The 19,546-nt window shown below is 41.5% G+C and overlaps 4 protein-coding genes across 4 annotated transcripts; 2 read left to right on the top strand and 2 right to left on the bottom strand.

Annotated features, from left to right (window-relative positions):
- Positions 1-12,171: 12,171 nt before the first annotated feature.
- GGS23DRAFT_579347 (uncharacterized protein) lies at positions 12,172-12,993 on the top strand (the record flags this gene model as incomplete). The annotated part of the gene is made up of 2 exons (XM_051517047.1): positions 12,172-12,477; positions 12,538-12,993. Coding segments are annotated over exons 1-2 (215 nt in total), but the record flags the coding sequence as incomplete, so codon positions are not given.
- On the bottom strand, positions 12,779-14,088 carry GGS23DRAFT_215105 (ribose 5-phosphate isomerase). The gene is made up of 3 exons (XM_051511920.1): positions 14,056-14,088; positions 13,757-13,819; positions 12,779-13,458 (listed from the first exon to the last, which is right to left on the bottom strand). Exons 2-3 carry the CDS (start codon positions 13,793-13,795, stop codon positions 13,027-13,029), a joined length of 471 nt encoding a protein of 156 aa, XP_051369590.1. The 5' UTR covers positions 13,796-13,819; positions 14,056-14,088; the 3' UTR covers positions 12,779-13,026.
- A 1,475-nt stretch (positions 14,089-15,563) lies between these two features.
- Positions 15,564-17,843, top strand: GGS23DRAFT_215032 (glycerone kinase). Its single transcript, XM_051511918.1, has one exon. The coding sequence runs from the start codon at positions 15,826-15,828 to the stop codon at positions 17,587-17,589; it is 1,764 nt and encodes a 587-aa protein (XP_051369589.1). The 5' UTR covers positions 15,564-15,825; the 3' UTR covers positions 17,590-17,843.
- Positions 17,844-19,133, bottom strand: GGS23DRAFT_215033 (aldolase). Its single transcript, XM_051511919.1, has one exon. The coding sequence runs from the start codon at positions 18,964-18,966 to the stop codon at positions 18,097-18,099; it is 870 nt and encodes a 289-aa protein (XP_051369588.1). The 5' UTR covers positions 18,967-19,133; the 3' UTR covers positions 17,844-18,096.
- Between the last annotated feature and the right edge of the window lie 413 nt (positions 19,134-19,546).

The following is a 19,546-nucleotide window of genomic DNA, read 5'->3' as shown; positions in this document are numbered from 1 at the left end:
TATATTATAAGCTTCTCGGGTTCTTCGAAAGTTACCGTTTTTTACTATCGTCGTTCTTCGGCTTAGACTTTATCGGTAATTTATATTACTATACGACGTTCCGCCTACTTATAAAGCTAAGTATAAAGAATCCGGTAATCGATATCTCCGATCTTATTATAATTATAATCTCCCGTTTTATAGAACTTTATAATTAGGAATATCCGGAATTTATCGGTTAGGTATCCTACTTTCTAGGGAAGCTTTTCGTTATCGTTTACGAGCTTAGAAAGGCGTTTATAATTTATAAAATACGTAAAGATCGCCTTAAGATCGTTAATTACGTTACTTCGTTTTAGTTATACGAGTTTACGTTTAACGTTAGCTTAGCTTAGTCTATCGGTAATCCTAAAACGGTACTTTAAGGCTATAACGATAACTCTTTAAATCGTTTAATCCTTCGTAACGTCGTTAATACGCTTCCTAATAATCTTAATCGTAATCTATTCGCCGATTTCCTTAATCTTATCGTCGTCGCTTATACGGTAGCGGTTAAATAATCGATTTATCCTCTCTAGTTATTAAGTTATATTATATTTATTAAACTTAAGCCTAAGGTAATCGATAGAGTTAAGAAACCTAATGGTTAGCATTACGATAATCGGGATAGCTACCGGTATATTCTAACTACTAAAGGTCCCGTTATTATTATTCTAAGATAATACCATGGGAATTAACGGAATAAGTATAGAGCCGCGGATAAGGGATAGCTAAGTAAGAGTTTTATCGTCGTCCTCCTCTTCTTCGGGCGGATATAAAAGCGAAAAGCTAATATCGACTTTTAAGGTCTTTATTAGTGGTTTAGTTTTTACTACTTCGGGTCCTAACGGCGATTTATTCCGTTTCCTAGCTACGGATTCCGTTTAGTTTATCGGTACGAGGTATAAAGTAAAAAGAGAAGTAATAAGGGTCTTATTATTTAATATAAGGGTAAAGGTATAATAACTATTATTTATATCCTAATACTTTTTCTTTAGTATAAATATATTACTATTTATTATATTATCCCGATCGATAAGGTCCGGATACTATACGAGTTTTTCCAGTCGACTAACGCCTAATTAAAGTACGATACGTATTCCTTAAACTAATAATTTAACTATTATAAATAAATCGACGATAATTCCTCCTATTAAGGTCTAAAACTCCTAACGTATAACCTTCGTTAAAGTAATACGTATAAGGAATAAATCCCGAGTAAAGAATCGCGCTAGATACGATACCGGTTATAGCTATAAGCCGGTTTCGATCTAACGAAAGCTATTTAATAATATTAACGGTATTACCGCTAGGCGTCGTTTTACGCCTATATTAATACTTCTCGCTATGCTAGCTATTAATTAATAATATAGGACTAACTTATATATAGGTATACCTATTAACTCGACTCTAGTTCCGTTTCCTTAATCCTTTATATTTACGTAGTTTTATTAATATTAATTCCTAGTTCTCTTTAAAACTATCGGTTACTAGTAATTATTAGTCTATTAATCCTATCTATGTTATTAATATAAATATCCATATTATATCGTATATTATATCGTCGAATCGCTACGCCTAGGTATCTTAAAATACCTCTAGTATAATAAGTTATTAATATTTATATATTTAATTTATATCGATTAATAAGTTTAGAGGGAAAAAGAAGCTATCGTAAGATCGGTTAAAGTATAATTACTATTAGCCTTTATCCGCCTTTAGTATTAATAAGAAAGTAGCGGGTCGTATAAGTTATCGTAATTTATATTAAGGCGCTCGTACGTCCTCTATATAGCAGGTAGATAATTATAAAAGGGCTACTCTAATCGCTATAAGCTTTATCTACTCGTACGAAATATACTATATTATTAGCGGTTCGAGGAAGCGGTTAATATCGAAGGCTAAATGCTATCCTTAGTAGCGGTAGTATTACGACGATAATTTCCTAGGCTTACGGATACCTCCCTATAAGTAGGTAAGAGGTTATACGAGGTTTACGTTAATCGCTATAAGCGCTATTTACTCGTCGTACTAGATCGTAGTATCGATAGCTTAATAGCGTTATAAGTATTAAGGGCTAGGTATTATCTTAGTAGTAGTAATATCGTTATAAAAGTTCCCGGGCTTATACGTACCTCCCTATAATAAATAAATAACCATAAGACGGAATACTTTATTTAACGTAAAACGCGGACTACTTCGCGGGTTAAATAGCGGCGCCGACGGCGATCGGTATCCTCTAAATCCTAATAACGTAATAGAAACTCCGTAAACTAAAGGTTAAGGGGTCGAAAAAGTTATAAGGTAATCGCTACTAAAGAGGAATAAAGCGTACGCGATATTAAAAACCCGGATATATTTACTCGAAAGTATACTTTATCGAAGATTATAATACGTACGATAGTCTAAGATAAATAAAACTAATATCGCTATATTAATCGAGAGGTAAGGAATCTAATATAGTTATCGTATCTTAGCTATGCCCCTTAGTCGTAGAGATATAGTAATCGCTAGCCCGAAGGTATAAAAGGTAAGAGGAGAAAAGGAGTAAAACGTAAAAGTTACTTATTCGGTCATAGCGGTACGACGAAGTAACTTAAGCGCCTATAATTAAAATAAATATATTAATCGGTAAACGACGAATCTAATAGTAAAAACGAATCTTTAATTAAGGTAAAAATAATAAAGATAGTAATTTAACTAAGTAATAAACTAAATAATAAGCATGGCATATCCCGTACTTACGGGAGCTATAGTTACTCTATATAGGCATAAGGCCTATCGTAACATATTACGTAATGCATCAAGAGGGCATGTCTTACCGCACCACTACACTAATAAAACTACGAAACCCTTAAACTTATATCTTTATTACTTCTTTCTACGTTTCTTTTCTGCTTTTTTCTACGTACCCGTATTTTTTTCTCGTAATATACGTAGGATTTCTCGTAATAATTCGTTACTAGAAAGAGCGTTAATATCTAATCCTTATTACTTTATAACCCGCTCTTCCGCCTTCCGGATTACCTTTCTAGTTTTCTTATAGACTTTATTAAAAGCCTACTTTAAATTAGAATTTCTACGCTAGCGTACTTTATTACGTATTAACGTATCTTTTTATTAATTTTTTTAAAATCGAGAGCTTTTTTTAATTCTATAAATTTAACGAGCTCTAGCTCGGCTTCCTAGGGTACCTTAGCGTAGGCGTAGTAGCCTTTATAGTAGTAGTAGTAGCGATTATCTTTTATACTTATTAGTTATCGCGTATACGTAACTTTTCGCGTTTTCTACGTTATTTTATATATCGGTTCTTTTTACGTAAGCGTTCGCCTATAATCGATTAATTCGTTTAAAGCATACCTTATAGGATAACGCTCTTTCTTCGTCGCCGTCGTCGTCGTTACCGTCGTCGCTACCGTCGTCGCTACCGTCGTCGTCGTCGTCGTCGTCGTTATTAATAAGGAAACGGATTCGGTTTATGGATAAATTCTATATAATAAAATTAGCGCCTACGTATATTATTACTTAATCGCGTACTTTTTTTTATACTATAAAGTTCGTAAAGTATAACTTATTTTATAGGATATACTAGGAAAGGAAGGGTCGCTACCGCCGCCGGCGGCCGCTAGGCCGTTAATACTACCTATCGTAATATTAATACTAGCTACGCGGTAGGCGTTATTAGCCGATAGCTAATCGAAGCTTAGGTTAGCGAGCTCGGTAGTCGAAATCCTAGATATTACTTTAATTAATTAAATCTATTACGTGCGTATTAAATTTCTTACTTTTTTAACTACTTTAATCTTATTTCATTAAATAAAAGACTACGAAATATCGTTAGCGTTCGTTTTAAGCTTAATTAATTATATACGAAGGTTTAAACTTCCGTAGTTATAGAAAGGGTAAAAGGCCTAAGGAAAAAGGAAAGGAAATAGTAAAAGTAATTAATAATAAAAAATAGGTTATTTTATTTCGTAAATAAGGAAGCGTTATAAGAAGTCGCGATTAAAGGAAGGTACGGCGTTAGTTACTAAGGAAGTCGCGATATCTTTATACGTTAGGAAGGACTGGCGTACTTTAGGAAACGTTCCGTAATTAAAGCAAGAGAAACGTATTCCTATATAGAAAATGGTATATTTACGTTACTTTTATACCCGTACTCTTTACTTTTACGCGGTCTAGCTATATAAAAATTAATTAAAGTATTATAAATTATACTCGCTCGATAAAATTAACGTATATACGCTACTTTTATTCGTTATTTATAACGCTAGAATACGTTATTTATAAGGGTATCGTAATAAGTATAGAGATTAAGTAAATAGCTATATACGTAAACGAAGATCTCTATCTTCTAGCTTAGCTTTTATACCTACGAAATATATTTTAGTTTAAATATTAGCGAACGTAAAAAGAAACTTACCATTTATTAGCTCTTTATATACCGCATTCCTATAAAACGGCTCGTCGAATATTAGGCCTTATAGCGAGGTAACCCTAAAGTAGGCGACGTAATTTAACCCTAACGCGAATTCCTTTTCTATAATTCTAACGATAACGTAAAGAATAATAATATCCTACGCTTTATAAACGGTTATTACGTATAAGATAGTTAGGGGGAATTATTCTCGTATATAAGAGATACCTTTATAATCGAACTCCTAGCGTTTACGTAATATTAGTACTACCTTTTTCCTTCGAGAATCGCGTAGCTTATTTCCTTAAGTATTTTTAAACCTAGGCCCGTCGTAATCGTCGAAAGCTATTATAATTACTATTAACGGCTCGCGTTTAGAATTAGCGCCTTACGTTTAACTTATATCGTAAATAAAGCCTTAGAAGTTATTTATAAGCCGTATTTCGGAAGAAATATTACGTAATAATATTACTCGAGCGCTTATATAAAGTAGTAGCTTAAAGAAGAGGTTACCGGTTAAGTCGCTAGGCGCGTTTAGCGCTTCTCGGCCGTAATAAATAGTATACGTTTAAATAACTAGCGAATTAAGCGTTACGAGATAATTAAAATTATATTAAAATACCTCTTTACGCGTAGAATATATACGTATCGCTTCTTTAAAGCCGAAACGATCCTACTTAATTAGTACCGCGGTTATTCTCGTAAATAGGAGCTAGAACGATTCGGCGGAAACTTACGCTAAGCGTAACTCGTTTAGCGCCTTTCGAAAAGGCGCCTAGTCCTCGCTTATCTAACGCTAAACTACTAATAGAAATACCGACTTAGAAAAAGCTTTATACGTATTATAACCGACGAATTCGTTTACCGAAAGATACGTCGAATTAAGAGTATAGATAGGCTTTAATAATATTAGGGGTAACTAAAAAAAGTCGCCGATTAAGGTTATATTTACGTTATTAAAAACCCGCGAGCTACGCGGAAATATTTACCGTAAACGGCGATTAATAAACCTAAGTATACGTAGCCTTAATATATTCTTTTCGTCGATAATTAAATAGCGAAGGTTAGTAAGGCGTCGTTATACCTTAGCGAAAGCGTTATTAAAGAACGGCTTAAAGCTACGCTTTACGGGTAAACGAAGGAAAGAATGTATCGTTCTTCCGCGAATATTATTACTCGTAGCGCTAGTTAAGGTAATAAGGGCTACCGAGTCCTAAGTAAGAGCTTAGTAAATATAAGAGGCTAAAATCTTAATTAGATACGATTTTCTAGTATCGTTATTACCGTCGATTTAAAATAAGAGCTAATCTTAATTACGACTTTATACGTAACCGAAAACGGTATCGTAAATTAACCTTTGTTCTGGATTTAGCGTATTACGGATATCTAAGGGAACGATTTCTTATTCCGGCGTATCCGTAATACTTATTATCTCGCGTTAATAAGTAAAATCGTAGAAGTAAGGGTACTTATATCGGGCTACGTATATAACTTAATCGTAATTTACGTCGATATCTTTATTCCTAAGTACGTTAAATATTTCCTACGTAAGCGCTTAGTTCGGAAGTAAACGCGTTCGTTTAGCCTAGTCCTCCTCGTTTAAAGCCTATTCTTTTTCCTCTAGGAGTTCGAACTCCTCTTCGTCGGGTCCGGAAAGGTCGCCGTAGTAGTTATCCTCGTATTAATAGGTTACTTAATATCGTATATACGCTAGTATATGCGTTAGAAATTAAGTACCGTTAATTAAAAGTAATTCGTTTTCGTTAATATACGGATAATTTAATATAAGCTTAATACGGTAAAACGACTCTAGCTCGCTAAGGCCTTTATTTACGCGGTAAATAAGGTAATAATTAAGTATACGTTCTTTTACGTTACGTTAAAAAGGACGCTAATCGCGAGCGTATAGCTTATTAAAATTCTAAATCGATATAAAGTAAAAGAAGCTTAATTTAATAACCTCTAATACCTTTAAATCGCGCTAGAAATACTTCTTATAAGTATTACGCCCGTTAAAAACGTCGCTAAAGCCGAGCTCGAGGCTATAGTCTTATTCCGTTAAAGGCCGGTAATTTACGTTACGTATAATACGCGAATTAACTTATAAAGGTAGCTTATATAATATATAATAAACCTCTTACGTAAAGTAATCTCGCTTCCCGATTAATTTATTTATTAACTTCGATATAAAAGAGAGAAGAGGATTTACGTTAGAGACCTTTAGAAGGATTTACTTAGTAAGGACGTTATAACTATCGGTATTAATTTCCGCTTTAAAGTAATACTTCGCTACGTAATTTATAATAATTTCTACGCTAATATAAGGTAAAATATCGATATTAATTAACTAAGTAAAGGTAATTATTCGATTATATTAGTTTAATTATTCGTCGTTACGTTACGCTTGAAATAATTATTAGGTTTTATACGGCCGTATAATAATCTCGGCGTAGACGCGATACGGCCGCGGGAAAAGAAATCGGTATTCTAAAAGTAATAAAACGTTATTACCTTATCCCGCTTTTCGCGTTTTACGCTTATTAATACGGAGGTAATATACGGGGAAGTATTTATAACGTTAGTAACGATTAATAATTTAAGAGAGCTAACGAAACGACGGCCGCGCGTTTAAAGGCCGTAGTACGAACGGATTATTCTTATCTTAATCTAAGCGCCGACGCGGCTTTAGGTTAACCGCAAAGGCGTAGTAGCTTTAAATGCGAGCGTAATTTTAGCGTTATTCGAAAGAGGTTATATTAAGTAACGGATTACCTTCGAATTAAAATAACCCGTAGTAATACGTACTTCCGCGCCCTTAAAATTCGTATCGATATTAATAATCGCGTAAGCCGAACTTCTTAACTAAAATGATATTACGGAAGAGTTAATTCCGAGCGTAAAAATACTACGCGGTAATATAGGGATTAGTTTTTAATAACTCGCGGGATAAGCGCATGCGTTAGATTTTAGGGGAGGAAAGCTATTCCTAAAAGCGTAGTATATATTAAAAAAGGCTCCGCTAATAAAGATTAATAAAACTTAAAGTAAGAAAAGCGCTAGGAATCCTAAGATACTTAGTAAAAATAACGTACTCGCGTTTTCGTTTAAATTAAAAAGGCCGCGTACCCTTTAAATAAATTATAACGCGCGTAATATTCCTTAATAACGCATTAGCCTCGGTATTCTTAGGGTTTTTTAACGCTTACTTAAGATCCTACCGCGTAATTTACTACTACTAGGCGCCTTTTCTCCTTACGAAATATTTACTTACTACCATTACTTATTAACGTATAAGTATATTAAACGCGATAAAGCGGAAAGTAAGGTATTACGCGAATCGATTATCGCGTTAATATATAACGTACTATATCTAATCGTCGAAATCGATCTTACGTTACCTTAGATATATAAATTTAACTTCTTTACGCGGAAATAAAGTAGGAAACGCTAGTAAAAATAACGTAATTAAACGCATAAACTCGTTAATAAGGATCTAGCGAATAAAAGGCATGGATAAATAATAGGTACCTATAAGTTTAACGGGATAACCTTTAGAAATAAGCGCCCCTTTTAATTCTAACTCTAAACGCTCTATCTTAGTTTATTTTAACGTAACGTTTAGTATAATAAATTTATCGTATTAAACCTCTAATCCTTTTAAGTCGCCTTCCGTAACTAAGTTAGTTTAAAGCGCTTAACCGTTATCGACGAAGTCTTAAATATTAAGCTACTTAAAAACATTACCGTCGTTAAGTAGCTCTTCTAACGCGGCGCGATTTTATTTAAAGTCTTTATAACCCGGGTAATTATATCTTAAATACTTAAGCTATATTTCGATAACGCGCCGACGTATTCTAAACTTAGTTCGAAACTAGGTTATTTACTTAGGATTTTACGCTAGTTCGCGTAAGCGTAATAAAACGATATTAAAATACTAAGGAAGGAAGGGAAAATAATCGTATACTTTATTAACGTTACGTATAAAGTATACGACGTAGCCGCGATATTTATATTATTAACCGCGGATTATAAATATATTTATTACTACGTAAATCCGCGTAATAAGTAATTCTTCGATTATTATTAGCTTTAATAATAAATTAAAAAAAGAAAGGATATTAAAATTAAAATAATTACCTACGCTAAAAAAGAAAGGCTTATTTACGCGCCTTTTTTAGTCTTTATTACGATAACGCTTATAAATACCCGCGGTATTTAAATCTATATTAAATTAATACTTCTTATAACGATTATAATATTTACGTCGTTCCTATTCTAGCGCTAATTAAAACCGTATTAAAATCGCGTAATCGGTATTACTAATCGCGTTAACGTCGAGGTCTTTCTCTTACCGTAGCGGCTTAATTATAAATAAACTTTAACGATTAAAAACGCTATTAAGTTCTTAAAAGTAAGCGGTATTTAAGGAAAAGGTTTAATTAAAAGGTCGGCTTAAGCGCGGTTATTCTTACGTTAGTTTTAGCGTAAGGGGTTTTAGCGTAAGGGGCCGTAAAGGTCGGCCTCGACGTACTTATACTTACTTTAACGTTAGTTCTAACGTAAACGCGCGTAAAGGTCGGCCTCGACGAATTAATTCTCGCGCTTATTCTAACGTAAGCGTACGTAAAGGTCGGCCTCGACGAATTAACTCTCGCGTAAATACTCGAGGAGGTCGCCCTCGGGGCGCTAGTTCTAGCGCTACCGTTAAATCCGCTAGTTATAATTATATTATTAACGAAGAAAGTAAAGGAATAGGAAAAGGATTACCGCTATTACGTCGGGTTACCTTATGCCGTCTTCGAATTTACTATCGTAATACGTTACCTACGCGTAAAGTTATTTCTTTAGCGCTTAAATTATATACCCGAGGCTACGCGGTAATAAAATATAATCGATAATAAGTAATATTTAGTTACGGAGCCGGTTAAAGCGTCTTAAGCGTAGGATAAGATCGGAAATCTTATATAGAATTAACGGTAAAGCATAAACTACTAATAAAGAATATTAACCTAAATAAGACGGCGTATATTTTCGCGATAAAAGAGATAATTTTTTATAGATATAACGTAATTTCGTAGATTAATAAATTACTCGATGGCTTAAATTCTTCCGCATATACGACATTCTTTAACTTAAAGCGACTTTATCTTAATTAAACTAAGAATAAATTATAAGAATAAATTATAAGATACGAAAAAGAATAAGAATTATATAAATAAGAATAGAAACGTATAAATAAACGCGTTAATAAATATACGTAAGGATCTTAAGGGATAATAGGAATATACTAAATAAGAAAAACTCTATTTATCCCGCCGTTTTTATTAGGTATACGTATTTTTAAGGACCTATAGCGCGTTTTTTAGCCAATAAAAACAGAGTTTCCCCTAAAAGACACCCCTTTATAGGGGTATTTATAGGGTTATTTATAGGGGTATTTAACCCCGCAATTAATTAGCATAATAGGGGGTTATGCGTATTATAACTATCCTCCGGATAGGATTAATATCTCGACTTCGATATTACGAAATACGTCGAGGTAAGTAAATATATCTAAATTATTATTAAAGAATAATTAATTATTAATCGGCTTATAATCATTTAATACGTAGAAAAAATAAACGACTATAAGAAAGAGGATTATTAATAAACTTAATAGTTTTAACGTCGTTTCTAGTATTTAATTCTAAAGGTAGTATTCCGTCGTTAGTTATTTTAGAAGCTCGAAGCCTATCGTACTTTTTAACTATTAGATTAATAAGATTAAGATTAGGTTTACCTATTATTAGATTACGAAAACGTTAACGAAGGTATATATATTACCCCTCTTTAATCGATACGTAATCGATTACTAACCGATTTATATAGGAATATCGAATTACATCGCTAGGCTTTAACTTTATAAACTATTATTATTAATCTTAAACTTAAACGTAAATTAAAACGTATTAAAATTCGTTAATAAGTAGCCGTAGTAAATAAAATCGAAGAAGAAGTACGTTAATTACGCTTAATAAACGATAAAAAGGAGATTAAATTAATAAAACGACGAGTTAGGCTTAACTTAAATTAATAGCTATTCGTTTAAGAATTAATTAAGAATTAACCTCTAATTAATTACCTATTTATTAAATTAAACTATTACTTCTCTTTTAAACTATCTTAGGATAAATATAAAACCAATATATAAATTAAAATAATCTTTAAATTATAATTAAGAATTAAAAGCAAAGGTATATTAGTAATACGTAACTATAAGACTAGCCTTAATCGATTTATAAGCGATTAAACTCCTATGCTATATATTTAAATCCCTCGTTATATATTATAAGTCGATCCTTAATTAATTAAAAATCGAATATACTTAACGAAATCTTCGTATCTCTTTATCTACGTACTACTAACCGATTATTAATCGATTCCGAATCGATTAAGCCTTATTATTTCCTTTTATATCTAATATAATTATAGGTAATGGCTTCTTAAATCGTAGTCATACGTCGCATACGTTATCGGGTACGGGAGGGGGGTACTTTAATAATAAGCGGTTAATAATCGATTAGGATTCGATTAAAGTAAACTTACTACTAGCCTTTCGGCCCTTTGCTACGTAACTATTATAAGCCTTGCTATATAAATTAACCATCTTTCTTATTTAGCGGCTATCGATATCTCCGTTCTAAATAGTAAATAATTAATTCTTAATTAATTCGAATTTAATTAATACTTACTCTCTTACGTGGAATTATTAATAAAGTAGCGGTAATAAAGCGGCTAGACCCTACGACAGGCTTCGTAACGGGCTTACGAGGAGTATTAGAAATCGACGAAATACTAATTAATTAATAATTAATTAAAAAATAAATTATACGGAAAATATACTTACTCCGCTTCGTTTCTAACTTACGCGGAGGCCTCGTTAGCTACCATTCGTTTCATTAATCGTTAATAAAATGCTAATTAATTAGTAATTATTTAAAAAATAAATTAAAAATAATAACTTACTTATAGCTCGCTAATGCTATATATTATTTATTACTTTAGATATATAATTCTTAATTTAATACTTATAAGTACGTTTTAAGTACTATCGTAAGTTAGAAGTCGAAAATTAACGGATCTAATTAGTTAGTAATTAATTAATATCTAATTAAATATTAATATATACTATATTTCCATATATATTACCGTCGATACGGGCGCGATAAAAGAGCTCGCTAGGTACGATAATCGGAAGGCCGGCTTAATCGATTAATAATTAATTACTAATTAATTTCGGGATAATATTTACCTCGTTTAGTTCGAATTTTAATATACCTTTAGGGTACGTCGTAAACGAAGTATACTATTAATACGCCTCCTAAAGCTACGTTAGTAATAATTAATTCGTAATTAAATATATACTTATTAAGAATCGAATCTTACCGATAAACGAAAGTTATATGGCTTTACTATATTATTAAAAACGCGAATTAATTAATAGAAATGTTAATTAATTAAGTAATAGTAAGAGGGTAATAGTAAGAGGGTAGTAGTAGGAGGGTAGTAGCGGCAATAGGTTAATTATTATAAAAGGAAGGAAGGAAGAAAAAAAAAGGGTAGTAAGGGAAAAGGATATTAAGCAGAGATTAATTAAAAGGATCTTACCCCTAACTAGTTAATAGGGTTAGTTATTTTAGAAGGAGCTAATAAAATCTTTAGGAAGCCGCGATCCGCTTTAGGGTAAGGTTTAAGGGACTAGTTAGGCTAATCTATAGACTCGCGGCTTGGTAGATGGATATTTCTAGATGGGTGAGACGCCGGTGCTAAATGCCGGATATGCAGATGAGTAGGTAGACACCTGGATGGATGGGATGGTATGGATGGCCGACTAGCTAGCTGAATCCTTATCCTCTGGATCTTGGGGAAGCTTGTCGCTAGTTCCATCGCCACGCCCACGAGCCCATGCGGTCGGTTAAGTCAAGCGTCATTAGGTATATTATGCCTACTAATTCGGTATGTGGATACCTATTCAGTGGGATGGATAGATCCAGGGGGGGGATCTGCCAACGTGGGTTAGAAGCCGGCTTGGGCCCAAGACTTTGAAAGAGAAGCATACCTACTCTTACTAGGCATACTCTTACCCCTCCACTCCCTCCACCCCCTCCACCCCTGTTCTCGTACGTTTTCGTACCTGTAATTTCCTGTCATTTCGTCCTTTTCCGACGGGGACCTCGTAGTTAAGACGATATCCACGACCGAGGCGAAATAAATCGCCCAATTTCTGGTGTCGCCTCTTGAACCTTCGATATATCCCCAGGCCGCAGACTGATGGAGACGATACTAGTGTATTTCGAAGCCAAGTGTCTATGATGACTCGTGCTATCTACTGCTAGAAATCTCCTAGGTTTAGGGTTTCTAGTACAAGGTCCGGGCGAAAGAAGATCTAACGATGTCAGACGAGAGAGGCAAGCTAGCGAGAATTGCCAGTAGGTGGTGTAGAGGCGGGAGAGACTGTCGAAAATGTAGCTGCCAGGCCCACCACATCTCCCACATTATTATCTTATCCGCACATCACATCTTCCCGCTGCCCAAAAGCAAGTCCGCTTGGCTCATAGGCTCTTCTCGAGGTCGGTGATCACCTGTACCTTAGCCGCGCTTGCACTCGCCGTGTCGAACACGTACCCAAGCCATTCCTTGGCTAGTCGGCGGGCGAGTTCCAGGCCGATCACTCTTTCACCCATGCAGAGGACCTGAGCATTGTTGCTCAGCACCGCGCGCTCTACGGAGAAGCTATCATGGGCGGTCACGGCTCGGACGCCCTTGATCTTGTTCGCGGAGATGGCAACACCCAACCCCGTACCGCAGATGAGCAGGGCCCTGTCGACCTTGCCATCAGCGACAAGTTGAGCTGCCGCAGCTGCTCGGTGAGGGTAGGCAGTCTTGTCGGAACTTGCGTGGCTACCAACGTCGACTACGGATTCGACTCGCGGGTCGTTTTCGAAATCGGCCTTGATCTTGTCCTTATAGCTAACGCCGGCGTCCTGCAAACGGGGCCGTGGTGTTAGCATCGGGAGAATTACGAGGAATCATAAGCCACGTCAGGGGAACGCAAAGGTAAGGGGGGAGGCGTTCAACCGGTAGGGGCGGATGTGGGGGTTGAGGGGGAGCGGGCAGGGGGGGGGGGTTAGGAAAGGAAGTGAGCGAGAGAGGGCGCCGAGATTGTTGAGACGGCCTAGGCTTGGCCTGGTACAGCACGACCTTGGTTATACACGGGTTGGGATAGGTCGGAGAGGGCAAGGGCAAGGCGGGAGAGCAGGAGGAGGACGATTCTCGACTCACATCACAGCCGACCGCAATCTTCCACTTCGGAGAAGCCATCGTTGCGTTCTGTCGGCGGGGCAGCTGACAATGCGAGAGGTCAGGCGGCGTATCGAAAATTGCTGCTTGGCTCTTCGGAACGACTGAAGAAGTAAGAGAGAAAGGGGGGACCGAGGGGGTTAAAAAAAGGAGACGGGATATCGACAGCAGGAGGGAGAAGAAGGAGAAGAGAGAGAGAGATTATTTGCTAATACCACGGCTCTGCGATCTTCGGCCTGCGTTTGTCCCTAGACGTAGCTTAGCAACTTGGACATAGGTACCTCCTCTCAACGTCGCCTCAGGTATTGTGCCTTATGTACCTAAGCTACAAGGTGCCTAAGGTAGATGCCAGGTAGGTAGGTATGTAGGAGGTACCTCGATAATTGCAGTATTACCTACCTCCATACCTGTATAGAAGGGAGGAGGCACTCGGTGATGGCTGCGTACCTAGGTAGGTGCCTCCTGACCTCAGTGTACTACGAGGTAGGTGCCTCTCGAGGTACCCTGGGTCCCTACCTTGGGTGGTGGGGCGTGGAGGGGAAGTGGAGAGGGGCTTGTACAGCGTGTACATATCCAACTACCTAAGGTATCTCTTAATGTACATGCGCACGCAGGCCGCGGGCAGGAGGTACATGGAGAGGATCTGTATCGAACGCCGGCAATAAGGACTTTGCCTGCCGCTCCGGCTTGCCAATGCCAATGCCAATGCTACCATCGCCGCCGCCGCTCCCCATGGTGCGGTGGGGAAGGCACCCAGACCCTGCCCCGCCGACCCAGAGTTACCCACCTTACTACGTATGTACCCAGCCGTGATCCACGTCGGCCTGCCGGATTTCCTGTCTGGGAATTCCGACGGCAAAATCTCAGGACTTTATCCCTCACAACTGGCATTCATCCTACTTTCCCGGCTTCGCCGTTTGTGGCACGCCTTGTTTGCCCTCTTCGGTAATGATGTTGCTCGTGTGGCTTCCACCACACCGTAAGCGCAAGCAACATGTCCTCGAGAGGCTGGGCATGCTTCTGGGAATGCCTACGTACCTAGTATGAACGTACAAAACGTGGGTAGGTAGTAAATAGGTACGTTAGATGTCTGCGGCGGCGGCGTGGCGGCCCTCGATGGAATCAAGATTCCTCCTTCGATTGCGCGACGGTTCCGTCCCCGTGGGGGACCGCGCGAGGCCCAGCAGTACCTAGCCCAGGTCGTATCTGGCTACCTATCCTGCACCGGCAACCCAGGCAGAAGTGGTAGGCGGCTACATCCCATCCCAACTCGGATACCGGCCTGGGCGTGGTTAAAGCAGGGTTAGTGAGCAATTACCGTCTTCAGCGCTGGATAGGTCCGGGGCGCGTAAGAGCTCCGTTCAGTCACGAGGAATGAGGAAACCCTGCGCCGGATCGTCTCTCTCTCTCTCGCTCTCCCTCCTGCTCGCTCCATCACTCCGTCTTTTTTCATGTCTCGTGAACTCTGTCTGCGCCCCGGCCCAGGCGGTATGAGGTATATGCCATGCTGGCACGATGTAAACCATGTATCATGTATATGTAATGTAGGTACTGTCTAGGGATACGATCGTTGTTCCCTTACGCGGCCCCGTAGCTTAACGTTTCCATTGTCGTGACTAGCAACCCCTATCTATGGGATCCCCGACAACTCCATGTACCTCCGTCTTTCACGATAGAAATGGCCAGCTTCTCGCTGGAACCTTTCCTCCCTTTCCTCGCTCTCTCCCTCAATCCACTCCCTCTCTTACGCATTCTCCTCCCTCTTCCGCAGACACATCTCTCGCGCGCACATAACAGCCCTCGCTCTCGTCCACAGACAGACATACATACAGACTAACTCACGCCCACACCTTTCGCCTCGCAAACAATTGATTTCTTTTCTGGTCGCCGTGAGAGGCACCCTGACGGTTTACCCGATAACTCCCCTCCCCCGGTGCACTCCTCCAATCAACCCTCGCAATCGCCTCTCTCCATCCAGCGCTTTTCGTCATCAGACCCAGAAACGAGATCCCGTCCCGCATCGCAGCGTGCACGGCGCATAGCATCGCACAATGTCGAAACGCCATCTCTTCGAGTCCCCCGACGGCCTCGTCACCAAGGCGCTCCGGGGCATTGTCGCCTACAACCCTTCGCTATCACTGGATGAAACCAACCGAGTGGTATTCGATACGACCTACAATAAGTCCAATGTCTCGATAATCAGCGGTGGCGGCTCTGGCCACGAACCCGCTTGGTCCGGTTATGTCGGCGAAAACCTGCTGGCCGCCTCGGTGGCGGGCGATATATTCGCCTCTCCTAGCACGAAGCAGATCCTTGCCGCAATCAACGCGGTGCCGTCCCAGAAGGGGACCATCTTGGTTATCACCAATTACACAGGCGATCGCCTCCACTTCGGCCTAGCGAACGAGAAAGCCATTGCGAGCGGCCACAAGTGCAGGATGATCACCTGCGGTGACGACGTATCGGTTGGCCGAAAGAGCAAGCTCGTTGGCCGGCGCGGCCTGGCGGGGCAGCTCGGAGTGTTGAAGGTAATGGGTGGCGCATCCGGCGCTGGCGGCTCTCTCGACCAGGTTTACGACCTTGGCGTCGCATTCTCCCAACAGATCGTCTCGATTGCTGCTACCCTCGACCACTGCCACGTTCCCGGTCGGGCCGAGCACGGCACGTTGGCGAGCGACGAGGTGGAGATCGGAACTGGCCCCCATAACGAGCCTGGCTACAGGAAGCTGTCTCCCGTGCCGTCGCCGCAGGATCTCGTCAGGCAGATCCTGACGTATTGCCTAGACGAGAAAGACCCTGAGCGTGGTTACGTCAATTTCAAGGAAGGGGATGAGGCCATACTACTCGTCAGCAACTTCGGCGGTATGTCGCACCTCGAGATGGGCGCGCTATTGGACGAGCTCCTCGAACAGCTCGCGGAAAACTGGAAGATCGCCCCGGTGCGCGTCAGCTGCGGTTTCCTCGAGACGTCACTCAATGCACCAGCTTTCTCGGTGTCTGTCGTTAACGTGACTGCTGCTGCCCGGAATTGTTCGTACTCGGTCGAGGAGATCAAGGCCTTCTTCGATGTCCGAACTAACACACACTGGGAGTCGATGACCGGGTCGCAATCGGTGCGCCGTGCTAGGCAACAGCAATTTGTGCAGCCGCCTCACGTGCCCCGAAAGCCCGTCGAGGACGCCAAGGACGTCAAGATCGACCCTGCGACCCTGGACAGGATGCTGCGCAGTGCCTGCGATGCGCTGATCGCTGCGGAGCCCGACCTGACTAAGTGGGATACGGTAATGGGTGACGGTGACTGCGGCGAGACTCTTAAGACGGGTGCGACCTGTCTGATTGCCGCGCTGGACGCAAACCTGGCTGCCAAGGGTTCGATCATCGAGGTCCTGCAGGAGCTCGAGGAAATCGTCGAAGGCAAAATGGGCGGCACCCTCGGCGGCATTCTCGGCATTTTCTTCGTCTCTATCCGGATCAGCCTCGAGGGGAACGCCGCTCTAGCGAAGACGGAAGGGCTCACGAAACAATGGGCCAATGCCATCACATCGTCCCTCGAAAATCTACGGCGGTACACGCCGGCCCAGGTCGGCGACCGGACCGTCATGGATACTTTGATTCCCTTTGCGCAGGGTCTGCAATCTGGGGGCTTCGCCGGTGGCGTAGCGGCAGCGATTCGGGGAGCCGAATTAACCAAGACGCTCAAGCCAAAATTAGGCAGAGCTACCTACGTCGGCGCCGACACTAGCAAGGGCCTGCCGCCAGACCCTGGCGCTTGGGGGGCAATGGTTGCCATCAAGGGCCTGCAGTCAGGCTTGTAACTGAATGAACCTAGCTTGCAAGCCGGTCCGGGCTCCTCGATAACTTGTTCAGGCCAGGGCGGTGCGTTGACAAGCTGTGGGTAGCTAAATAGGCTTCGCATAGCAATTGCGTGTAATAAATTCTAGCTAGAGGGGTGAAAATGTTCACGAGGTAGATTTTATCGTCACCCGTTTTCTTGCTGTGAAATGTGCTGCAGGTTCAGTGGTAAGCAGGTAGGTAGGTATAACCATGCCGATATTTATTGCCCTCATCGCTTAAGATCCACGTATTTAGGCATTGACTAGGTACGTTCTTCGCGTAAGAAGCGCATGTTAGCGTCTCATTTTCATCACAGCGAAGGAAAGATCTTTCAATTCTTTCAATTGCTAAGTAGGGAAGTCTTGCTATACACGTATATATATATATGCATGTATAGATGCATGAGAAGCTACGCGCCGAGTGTCTATACAGAGAGAGAGAGAGAGAGAGAAGATGTGAGCCACTCCTACCGAGACCATTTACCCTAGCTAGGCCTTGCCGGCACTGCCGAGCCAGTGCATGTACTGCTCGATGGCGGCTTGCATCCTGTCGGTGCCGGCCTCGATGACACTCGTGAGCGGCTTGCCACGCATCTCTTCCTGCACCGCGGCATAATGCTTGTTCATGCCCTTGTTAATGTTGACCTTGGAGACGCCAGCCTTGATGCACCTCTTGAAGATGTTCTCGTCGAACGGGTCTGCGCCGTGCAGCACGAGCCGCACCCGATCGCCGACCGCCGCGTTGATCGATTCTAGACGGTCGTACTCTAGCTGTATTCCCCGCGGTCCGTACTCCCCGTGCACGTTACCGAAGGCCGGGGCTAGCATCTCGATACCCGTCGCGACGAATTCCTCGGCCTGCTCCGGAGTCGTGAGGACGGCCTCGAGGTCGGCGGTCTCGGCGACGCCGTCCTCGCCGCCCTCGATGCGGCCCGGCTCAGCCTCAGTAGCGATGCCGCGCTCGTGGCAGTAAGTGACCAGCTCCCGGGTGAGGGCCAGGTTCTCCTCCTTCTCGTAGTGGCTCATGTCGCACATGATGCTGTCGAAGGCGCCGTCGATGTCAGCGGCACGGCGCACGAGCTCTGGCGTCTGCGCATGGTCGAGATGCAGGCTGACGGGTACCTTGGCCGTGTGCGCCGCGTCGGCGGCGGCGCGCACGAGCGAGGCGTTGGCGTACTCGATCGCCCAGGGGAACAGGAGGACCATAGCGGGCGACTTGGCCGCCTCGGCCGCGCGGACAGTGGCGATGATGGACTCAATGTTATAGCAGCACATGCCCGGCACGGCGTACCCACCGTCACGGGCCGCGTTGAGGATGGCCATGGAGCGGTTTTTGGACAGCTCCGGTCGCGTATCCATCTTGGGCGAGAAATGTCAAAAAAAGGGTAGGGAAAAAAGGGTTAACGATAACTAGGAGAGTAAAAGATGAATCTATGCGTGTCTGTATAGGTATATGTCGGATAGCCGAGTTGGGAGTACTTCCTCTCCGGGGTTTTCTCTCGAGGTGCAATTCGACGTAGTAGGTAGGTACGTAAGTAGCAGGGAAAATACCCGAAACATAGAACAATCGGCAGGATGTGGTGACCAGCGCACCGGGACCGGTCTCTTATAAACTAGATTGCATTCCGAATGGGGTCTGAGGAGAGGAGAGGTGAGGACGGGAGAGCATCGAGCTAGGCACAACAACGATTCCTAGAACCATCGAGCCGTCCCCCACGTAAAGGAGAGAGGACGAGAGGGGGACGGTACGGGGCGGAACACGAGGACGAGCGAGATCAGTCTATTACGAGGCACCTGGATAGTATAGCAGGCGATAGAGCGAGTAAGTGGAGAGGGGCGTAGCGTGGGGTAGCTTAGAATTACCATCGATATTAGCGGCGGGGAGGGGAAAAAAAAGAGAAGAAATATGAAAATGATACAGGTGGCTAGTGGCCGGCTT

The sequence above is a fragment of the Durotheca rogersii genome (assembly GCF_024521655.1).
Source record: "Durotheca rogersii strain YMJ 92031201 chromosome Unknown GGS23scaffold_21, whole genome shotgun sequence".
NCBI classification, from domain to species: Eukaryota; Fungi; Ascomycota; class Sordariomycetes; order Xylariales; family Xylariaceae; genus Durotheca; species Durotheca rogersii.
Note: the sequence above shows the minus strand (reverse complement) of the source record. Positions and strands in the feature narration are given on the sequence as shown.

Coding starts and splice junctions, on each gene's coding strand:
- GGS23DRAFT_215105 (XM_051511920.1), bottom strand. CDS start 13,795: ATGGCTTCTCCGAAGTGGAAGATTGCGGTCGGCTGTGAT. Junction 13,459..13,756: donor AGATTGCGGTCGGCTGTGAT/GTGAGTCGAGAA, acceptor CCCCGTTTGCAG/GACGCCGGCGTTAGCTATAA.
- GGS23DRAFT_215032 (XM_051511918.1), top strand. CDS start 15,826: ATGTCGAAACGCCATCTCTTCGAGTCCCCCGACGGCCTCGTCACCAAG.
- GGS23DRAFT_215033 (XM_051511919.1), bottom strand. CDS start 18,966: ATGGATACGCGACCGGAGCTGTCCAAAAACCGCTCCATGGCCATCCTC.